At 45.1% G+C, this 10,583-nt stretch overlaps 1 protein-coding gene across 17 annotated transcripts in view; it reads left to right on the top strand.

Moving 5' to 3' along the window:
• Positions 1-346: 346 nt before the first annotated feature.
• Positions 347-10,583, top strand: part of scrib (scribble planar cell polarity protein) — a 99,432-nt gene continuing 89,195 nt past the window's right edge. For 15 of the 17 annotated variants that reach the window (XM_065019497.1, XM_065019509.1, XM_065019496.1 and 12 more), the window contains exon 1: positions 348-1,596. In XM_065019497.1, coding sequence (XP_064875569.1) covers positions 1,438-1,596 — 159 coding nt within the window. In that variant the 5' untranslated portion in view covers positions 348-1,437. Of the gene's footprint in view, positions 1,597-10,583 lie in introns of all 17 variants that reach the window. The other 2 variants (XM_065019499.1, XM_065019510.1) reach the window with 2 other exon arrangements.

The following is a 10,583-nucleotide window of genomic DNA, read 5'->3' as shown; positions in this document are numbered from 1 at the left end:
GGATGCACTTGATTTTTATTTTCCTGTATTTTCCTGTGTTCGCACTGGCCGGCGTATGCAGTCATACCCGTGTGGAGGGCGGTAGTTGTCCTACAAAAACCAAGGATCTACAATTATAAAAAAATAGTGCAATATTATCTGTAGTTGGATGTCTATTACTATGAAGTAAATGTTGAGTATGCACTTGGTAGACATGTGTGCGCCATGAGATGAGCGGCGTAGAAAGTGCGTCTTTGCACCTTTGGGAGGTGTCAGTTGAAGGGGGGTGTAAATCGTGCACACCCAGCCACAACAACAATAAGGAGGAGCCACTGGGCGGAGCTGAAAGGTCGTGGTTATAGCACTCCCCACCACATTTTTACAACAGCACCACACACCCGGCCGGAGAGTGAGGAAACTCCCCAGCGGAGTATTTAACTACAGAGGTTTCCTTCAGACCGGTATTTGGTCAAATAGCTTATGTTTGTTCGCTAAATGAAGACCGAGACAAAAGCTCGAAGACCCACACAGGTTGCCCGCATCCCCCCAGACTCCTGCGTGGCCCTCCAGACGAGCGCAGGTTGCCACAAAGCGGCGGTACCTCCGGTTTAGTGAACATAATCCTGTTGCTGATATTGTGGTTTCAACATTTTGTTGGTTTAAACGCTTCCTATGACTTCTGGTTGTAATTTTCAGTGCAAATAGTTAGTGAAAGACTGCCAATTGTCGGTTTTGAATTCCTAAGGTCGTTTATATTGCAGTTTGTTTCCGTAGCCTAAAGAGGCACGAGAGATCACAAAGGTGGCTAATGTTAGCGACTAGCTCGCGACACAAACGAGTTCCATCTCCGTACGTACCTTCGAGAGGTCGTTCGGTGTGCTTACACGGGACTACTCGCATTAAACAGCAGAACACACATTCGTAACGGGGAACCAATTACTATTAGCCTAGTTAGTTGGCGATCTTGCTGGACAGGCCAGCTTCCTTGTATCAAATAACAAATGGGCTAGTGTTAGCTAACGCCGACTGGGCTGCTTTAATGTTGTCGCACAAGTAAGGAAATTAAAACGTTCATTTAATTTAGTAGTTTGTTCTTTTAGATTATCAGTATGATGGCATTTTAATGAAAATGGACTAAGTTAACAATCAAGGAAGATAACTTTAGCTATTATATTTGTATGTATCAATAACATTTTAGTTTGATTTGAGTCGCTGAGAGCCAACGAAAAGGACTGGAGTTGGGATATCAATTGACGATCGGAATTAATTCTGTCCCTGGTTTTAACCGGATTTTTGGCCTCTGGATCGACGTGGGAGCAGCGGGATTTCGACGTCCACTCTTATCTGTCACTGTCGATATTTTTTCCTCTCCCTCCTCCCCCACAACCGTTCCCCGTTTCTCTCTCCGATGCGGATTGTTGAGTAGCACCGGCAACCAAATCAATACGGCAGCCGGACATGCTGAAGTGTATCCCTTTGTGGCGCTGTAACCGCCACGTCGAGTCGGTGGACAAGCGACATTGCAATTTGCAAAATGTCCCTGACGAGATATTCCGCTACAGCCGCAGTCTGGAAGAGCTTCTCCTCGACGCCAACCAACTCAGAGATTTACCCAAGGTAAGCAACCAGTGGTTATAATTAAGCACACATTGTGGCCTATATTGGCCGCCACAAATCATTATCATGCGCGGTCAAATCAAGGCATGCAACCATGAGAAACTCCCAAGGGACAGGTGGCTGATGTTTTGATTGTCTGCCTGTCACGCATCTGTGAACATGTGTCAACTTCATCAGTATTTAATCAATTGAGCATAGTAACTAACTAATGCAGGAAGAACATTGTTTATTTGGAAAGTGGTTTAAATGTCATTCATTCATATTCCAAACACTGTCATTGGTGAATGTTGTAGATACTTCAATATTCAAAGGTATTATGTTACCTGTATGTCCTATTCTTTCATTGGATAACTATTGACAATAGGAATCAAAGCAACTGGGATAGGAGGCTGCCTGCTCAGATTAACATTGATGACAGCAGAGAGTAGGAATCAGAGGTGAAACGGGCCTCTTTCTGCCTTTGGATGCTTGCTGTTGGAGTCACAGGCAGAGGAGGCTCATGCTGCAGTGGAGTGGGCGTGCTGCATGATATCAAATGTGTAGACGGACTCAGCAGATGAAAGGAGCTTGCTGGCACCTCACTATGTTGCCTGCAATAACTGCATGGTCCAGTGGGATTGGAAATGGTCAGTGCTATCCGGAATCCTTGGGATGTCCTTCCCATAGCCCTAACCGTTTTACATTTCAACTTCAATGGGGTAGGGACGTCCTAAGGAATCCGGTTAGCATGGACCGATTGGTAACAGAGGGAGGAGGCGTTTGTGGAATGAGTCTCCCTCCTCCACCCACACTCCTCCTACATGAAAAATCACCAAGGCTTTGCTTGCATGTCCCTTGTTTATTTTAGGGGAGCTGGATGGTTATCTGGCCATGCAACATACTCATTTACACCAGAGCACTGGGGCGGAACAAATTGCCTGAATCGCGTCTCAATTTGCAGCTGTGTTCATTGTCCTGCTCCAGTATAGGGGAATGGCAGTGGGAGATGATGGCGTTCTAGACTTAATAATAATTCATACTAATTATAATACATTTGAGTTGTAAAGCGCATTTATCAGACCCAAGTCACACCAAAAAAAGAAATACAATCCAGAACACTAGACGACAATCAAAGCTATATACAGATGTCGCCAGATCCAGAGGACATGAGAACAGAGTGAGCTTTTCTGAACAGCATGGTCTTGAGCTGGAGGACAGACTCTGCAGCCCTAATAGTGTCTGGAACACAGGAGGTTGGTGGCACCTTAATTGGGGAGGACAGGCATGTGGTAATGGCTGGAGCGGAATAGGTGGAAATGTATCAACATCAAACACATGGCTCCCTGTTTGATGCCATTCCGTTTACTCTGTTCCAGCCATTATTATGAGCACCCCCAGCAGCCTCCACTGGTCTGGAAGTGTGTTCTGGAGCCCTGCAACTGAAAGCCCTGTCACCCATAGTTTTTAGTGTGCTGTGGGGCTGGTGAAGTGAGACAGACCTGGACGAGGGAGTGGGATGTGCTGCTGCCATGGGGATAACAACTGCCCCCTCTCATTGAAACTACAGAAATTCAAGGCCAACTGTGGTACTGCAGGCATTGTTTGCAGAAAACAGGATCCCCCATTATAGTGAATGGGGAAATGTCAATCTTTGCTTCTAATACACCAGATGTATGTCCTTGAACCAATTTATTTTAAAATCGCACACAGAAGAAGTTCTAAGGATAATTTAGTTGCTAATAGCAGCTTGCAGGACCCCGGTCGGCCTTCAACTCGAGTTACTCAATGAGAGGGGGTTCACTGAGAGCTTGCAATGTCACTCGCTGGAGTAGCTCAACCTTCACATGTAATGTCTCCATGAGACGCCATCTTAATCGACTTAATTTTGCTTCAATGCACTATTGAGTCTTCACAGGAATGAATGGTATCTTGTGATCGACAGCTTTGACCATTCTTTTTAGTCATTGGCTTCTGCTCAGAAGTTCTGCGCCAGGTTCTCAGACATGGCTAATGTTGTTGTAGTAGTAGTGGTGGTGAGGAGAGTAGCAAGTTGCACAGGCACCAGTAGTGTCTGTCCACAATCCCAGGTGATAAGGAGCTACAGTTAGACAACATAAGTATGCAAAATCCCTAGCAAGAGTTGGAACACCATTGTAAGTAGTTGTAAACAGTCAGTTCTAGGGCTAAGTTGTAGACCATTCTGTTGAGCCCACTTGAGTCGTGCTCTGAGTCCCAGGCCATTCTGTTCAGCTATGATTTTACTCGATTGTGCTTACAATCTGGTTTGTCACTCTAGACCTCAGTCTTCGTGTCTCTCACGCTTTGTCTTTTAGTTTGTACCCAGACGTTGACAAGAGGGCGTGTGTTTGGTTGTTTGTGCCGACTTCACCAAGGGACGACTGTTACTAAACATGCGGTTATGTTCATTGGAGGAGGGACTAAGACGGATAAGGAGGGAGTGGTTTAGGGGAGCAGCTCAGTACAGCTCTAAGACTCACAAAAGCGCACACACAGACATCCAGTTGTTTAATATTTAATCTGGCTGCTAGTTAGGCTAGATGCAGACTGGGGTTTCCTGACACCGATCGAAGCTGCTGTACCCAAGGGTGCATTGCCTGGCCTGCTTGACTCAGCCCAGCCGCCGTGAGCCTGGTGGTGCAGGGGGCCGTGAGGCTGGCAGAAGGCATACAATCACGGCTGCTAACGCACACTGATAGACCCCTGTTCACAGCGCTGGCTTAAGCCGAGAGACAAATCTGGTGTGACAGTGCAGCTCTAGCGCATGTCTGTGGCCGTGTTGCGTGCAGACACAAAGCATATGTTCCCTTTGCCTGCAGTCCTAGGAGGGCTTCGGAGAGAGGGGGCCATCAAAGGTCCATGCAGGGTCATGAATGTGGCGAAAACCCAGCAATAAAAGAACTCTCTAATATAAAATGATCGCCTGTTCTCCTTTGGGCTTTCCTTGTCCTGCGACAACAGCTGTTTATGGCATTTCTCGCTCTACGACACCATTTTTTTTGTTGTCAACAAATGGACAGTAGGACTGGCCCTTCTGGGGCATATTTTGCCCATGGTGCCTGGCGTGCTTGTTATTCAGAAGTCCCAAAAATAACAATCAGGGCATATCCGCATCTAGTAACTTATTTTAGGCTTAATCAGGAAACGTCCCCTCTGTGGTTTATTCCCTTCCAAAAAGGTCTGTATTAATTGGTCCATTTCCTGGTGAACAAGCAAACCATTAGGCAACAGCAGTTCTAATGGTTTCCATGTTATGGTTTCTAATGGTGAAAGTCCCGAACACACGATATGGTGTTTTGCAATGTTAATGGTGTTGGGTTCAATGGTAACTACATATAGAGATGTTTTCTAATCGTTTTATTGAAAAACTCAACTGCTGTGTGGCTTGTCACATTTGATTCACTAGCCCAATTCTCCATCTCAGTTTTGGGCTTGTAGAAATAGTCTTCATTTGAGAATTACACCATATGGATGGCCCTCACAGTTGTCATTTGTTTGACTATTCAGTGTGAGTTGGGCTAAAGCGGTAGGTTGCTAAGAGGGCAAACTGAATTGCGTTCATTGAGGACTGGCTTAACTTGTGAGAATGACAGCATCATTTATTTTTAATCATGAGTAGAAGTAATTTGTTTTCTACCCAAAGATAATGTTGTGTTCCATTTTATAAAAGGTTGTGGAAGTAGCAATACTATAGATATAGAGAACTGATACTGTATGCTGGTTGTATATTGTGTACTGCAGCGGGATTTATTTTTTTAACCTTTTCTTGGATTCCTCTTGCCTTACTCAACGGTCGGAATACGTTTTGTTCAAATGATCGGATGTAGGGTGCTATATTTATTTAATATTATGTCAAGCCTATAAATTAAAGGGCCAATTTGGATCAAATTAATTTATATAGCCCTTCTTACATCAGCTGATATCTCAAAGTGGGGCGGCAGGGTAGCCTAGTGGTTAGAGCGTTGGACTAGTAACCGAAAGGTTGCAAGTTCGAATCCCTGAGCTGACAAGGTACAAATCTGTCGTTCTGCCCCTGAACAGGCAGTTAACCCACTGTTCCTAGGCCGTCATTGAAAATAAGAATTTGTTATTAACTGACTTGCCTAGTAAAATAAAGGTAAAATTAAAAAGTGCTGTACAGAAACCCAGCCTAAAATGGATGCAGTCAATTAGCTTAATTTTTCAGTTCAAATTCAATTTCAGACAAATCATTTTACAGAAACAGATAAGATTAGCATTCCTAACTACATAAATGATTTCGGAACAATCTGAGATGGTGGGTGTCATGGCTTGCTGAAATGGGGCTCCCGAGTGGCGCAGCGGTCTAAGGCACTGCATCTCAGTGCTAGAGGCGTCACTACAGACTCTGGTTCGATTCCAGGTTGTATCTCAACCGACCGTGACTGGGAGTTCCGTAGGGCGGCGTGCACAATATGCCCAGCGTTGTTAGGGTTTGGCCGGGTTAGGCACTCATTGTAAATAAGAATTTGTTCTTAACGTACTTGCCTAGTTAGGGGTTCAATAACGACTTGGGCCGACTCGGTCTTCTCCGTCTAATGCGCCACCACGTGTGCCAGATGTCATTTGCAATAATAGTCTCACACCACCTTCACAAAGTTTCACTGTGGAGAGCAGTGGGCTGCAGGGTGGCCTAAGGCCATCACCACTACACGGGGCCCAATATCTGTACTGAAGTCTGCTGAGCAAAGCTCAATTAAAAGGCCAATTTGGATCACATTTATTTATATAGCCCTTCTTACATCAGCTGATATCTCAAAGTGCTGTACAGAAACCCAGCCTAAAATGGATGCAGTCAATTAGCTTAATTTTTCAGATCAAATTCATACATACAGTTAAGAAGGTAAATTTGATGTATGCGATGAAGGCAAATACTATAATGGGGGTTGGGCTGGGGGGGATGTAGAGGGGATAGATTTGCTTTATAGGGTTTGGGGAGGGGGGATTTAAGTGTGAACAGATGGAGTGTCAGATGCTCTGACAGGGTCTTAAGGTTCACTGCGGGTTACTTGAGTTCCACCTGGCGACCCTTGCTTGTGTGCTGTATTGCCTTTATCCGGTTAGTCTTGCATGGTAAAAAAAAGTACATACAAATGTTTTATTGTCCCATACATCAGATGGGTGCTGTGAAATGTGTTGGTTTACATGGTCAGCAATAGTAGCACGGCGCACCTGGAGCAAATAAAGGTTAAGGACTTTGGTCAAGGGTACGTCGACAGATTTGTCACTGTCGGCTTGGGTATTCAACTTTTCTGGTGTGGGCTGTGGGACTCATTTTGTCGACTGGCTCTGGTCCAGGGTGTTTTTCATTATAAGTTTGTTTCCTTTAGAAATATTACTGAGCGTTGTATTGCACTAGAAGAACGAAATTGCATGCTTGGGACAAGTTGTGCAACCCTATCAGCTGAAACAGAACCGGCTGGCCAAAAAAATAAGCTTTCCTCCATTGAACCCTATTTGTGTACTTCTATACAGAACCCAAAAGGACCCTTGGAGAGAGCAAGCGGGCAGGAATTTCCCCTCACGCCCATATGTTCTGAGCTCTTAACATCAAGCTCTGTTTTCTCATAACGCAATGCCTAATCCTCGCTATTCCTTAATGCGTCTTTTGTGTTGCTGCTAAGTAGGTTTCCTCTGGTTTTCACAAATACCACTGCCTCGTAAATCCAGTGGAAAAAAAACACGGACGAGTGCTGGAACGGACTAATTTCAATCTCCATCAAGTGTCTCTGAGAAGCAGAGGGCTACGTCATTGTCTCCTAGATCTGTAAATGACTAGAGATGGATCGCTCATGGATCAAGGTCCTTGTTGGGATAATCTTTATCTGCGGTTCCCTCTTGTGCCAGCGAGGCATTTCGTGACTGCGCCGGCCCAGGCACTTGTGAGGAAATGGATGTGGGTGATCCCCAGCCCGCTCTGGAGGATCAAGTTGAGAAGACCGGTGGAAGTATCTTTTAACATTCTTGAAGTCTTGTGACAGGTTACATAGTAGCCCATTCAGGCTCTCCTGACACCCTCTACCTAGCCACTCATATCCAATATCACAGCCTTTTGTCCCAGCACTCTATGTTCTGTCCTGCCCTTGGCTTGGCATTTACACTCAAAACACACCAGTCAGAAACCGATATTTGCACAAATCGAAGGTTGGCCGCAGAACAGGGCAGGCCTTGAGTAAAGCACACGAGGACATAGTATTTTGTTTGTCTTTTTTATGAAGAAAGGCAAGGTCCCTGTCAAAAGCATCTCCCAATAACCTTGATAAACTTGCCAGTAACTTGGCCCATTGGCCCCTGTCAGAATTTACAGCTACACTTGCAGCTGCACTTTCTTAGTTCCCTGCGTTTCTGCTTTGAAACAAAAATGCATTCATCAGAATGCAATCGGCGCAGCAGGCTTGCTGGTGCCACATTGCGGCTAGAATATATCTGCTTGGTTTTCCATTGGTCTCCCATTGTCCTGTATGTAATGACTGGTTAAAATGCTTGGTGGGTGTGGTGGATGGTGTCTGCACCCAGAGTCTGCAGAACAGGTTTGAAGAACGTCTCTCCCTGTGTTATTACTGTTTTTGGATCAGTTACGCTCGGTACCCTGCTAGTAAACAAACGCGTAAAACCCAACTGCAGGTAGAGATCTAATGAGGTGGCTGCAGTGTAAGCTAAATCTGCGTTATCAACAAAAGTGTCACTCACATCTAGGCCTGGCACACTTACTGTGTAACCATGTAACCGACGGTTATGGATGGAACACTCATGGCCATGAAAATAAAAGAACCGCCATAAGCGTTTAAAAACAGTTTAAAATTATTATTTTTTATAAACGAACAGTTTGATTGAAGACGGAATGGCCGTACATTCCGTGTGGTTGAGTGCTTTTCTGGGGTTAACATGGGTTCCTAACAATGGGATGGCAACCATTTTCAATGATTTTACTGCGTTACAGTTCATATAAGGAAAGCAGGATTTTGGAAATAATTATTTCGGCCCTAATCTATGGATTTCACATGACTGGGCAGGGGTGCTGCTGTGTGTGGGCATGGGAAGGCATAGGCCCGCCCACTTGGGAGCCAGGTACACCGCCTTGGGAGCCAGGTACACCGCCTTGGGAGCCAGGTACACCGCCTTGGGAGCCAGGTACACCGCCTTGGGAGCCAGGTACACCGCCTTGGGAGCCAGGTACACCGCCTTGGGAGCCAGGTACACCGCCTTGGGAGCCAGGTACACCGCCTTGGGAGCCAGGCCCAGGCAATCAAAAGGGATTTATTATAGACAGAAATAGTCCTCAGCACCCCCCACCCTCCCCCTCAGGCGATCCCGCAGGTGAAGAAGCCTGGATGTGGACGTCCTGGGCTGGCGTGGTCTTCTGTAGGGGACCATACCTACTCTCATTCTCAGTGTGGTTTCATGTCTCTAGGATAAATCTAAACTGTGGGTTGTTTTGAGGACATTTTGCAGGTGTGTGTGGAAATGCTGAGCTAAGAATCATGTTTTGACACATTTATCCTGCTTAAAGGGGATTAGTGCAGAACAGTAACCAGTTGGCCTACATTTATTAGGGAGGGAGCTAAGTAGGCAACTTTAGCAAGGTGATACATCATGGTGTAATGTAGGCTGTTGCCTGACCTTAAGCTGTCCATCAACTAGACCAAATCTAAAGATTTGAAGACCAAAGTATTTGATTTGAACAGTTTAGAGCAGGTTTTTGCCAAACTAGGGTACGCACAATATCGTCGGGGTACACCAAATAAAAATGCAAATTCACATTTTCAAACAGTCCATTTATATTTTCCAACGGTGCTATACATTTGGGTGAGTTTAAAAAAATATTTTTCTCTCCTGAGTAGCCTCGTTTCACTGCCAATTGTGAATCTGATGCAGCCGACGAGTTACTGCCCCCTTACCCGGGAAAGCACTGAACAACAGAGGGACTTTGGACCATCGAAGAGGCGCAAATATGATGAGAACTACATTGATTTGGGGTTCACTTATATTGGGGGTAGTGCCTTCAGCCACAGCGTGTGTATGTGCAGAACCTCAAAACTCAATGAAACCTTCACTCGAGTGCAAAAAAATAAACATACAGACAATGCCGTCATCAAACAATTCTGTTTCATGACGCATCAGTGACATGGCTGGAGATGTTTTGAAACAATTACTGATTCGCATACAAGCCAGTGAATTCTGTGTTACAGCTGGATGAGTCAACAGACGTGGCGGGCCTGGCTCCTGGTATATGTCCGTTACGTTTATGTGGGGTCAATTTAAGGAAGACATCCTCTTCTGCAAACCAGGACAACCAGGAGAGGATCTTTTTAAAGTACTGGACAGCATTGTGACGTCAAATGGACTTTGATGGTCAAGATGTGTTGGCTTTTGCGCCATCAGTACAGATACCATGGCAGGGAGACATAGTGGAGTGGTAACGCGCATGCAAACAGTTGCTCCCGACGCCACTTGGGTACACTGCAGCATCCACCGAGAGGCTCTTGCTTCCAAGGGAATGCCTGACAGCTTGAAATACGTTTTGGGCGCTACCGGGAAAATTGTTAAATTTGTTAAAGAAATACCCCTGAACTCTTGTGTTTTTTATGCACTATGAAATGTTATGGGCAGTGAACATGTAACGCTTTTACAGAAGTGCGATGGTTATCAAGTGGCGAAGTATTGACATGTTTTTTTTAATTGAGAGATGAGCTTAGTTTTCTTTACTGACCATATTTTTCACTTGTCTGACTGATTGCATGACTAGTTTCTCACACAACTGGCCTAACTGGGTGATGTTTTTTCACGCCTGAATGATCTGAATCTAGGATTACAGGGACTCCAACTATATTCAATGTGCGGGACAAAATTGAGGCTATGATTAAGAAGTTAGAGCTCTTCTCTGTCTGCATTAACAAGGACAACACACAGTTCTTTCCATTGTATTTTTTGTTGTGTGTGTGCTAATGAACTCAAGCTTACGGACAATGTCA

This window comes from Oncorhynchus nerka, linkage group LG6 (assembly GCF_034236695.1).
Source record: "Oncorhynchus nerka isolate Pitt River linkage group LG6, Oner_Uvic_2.0, whole genome shotgun sequence".
Classification (NCBI taxonomy): Eukaryota; Metazoa; Chordata; class Actinopteri; order Salmoniformes; family Salmonidae; genus Oncorhynchus; species Oncorhynchus nerka.
This window is presented reverse-complemented; position numbering and strand designations above follow the sequence as displayed.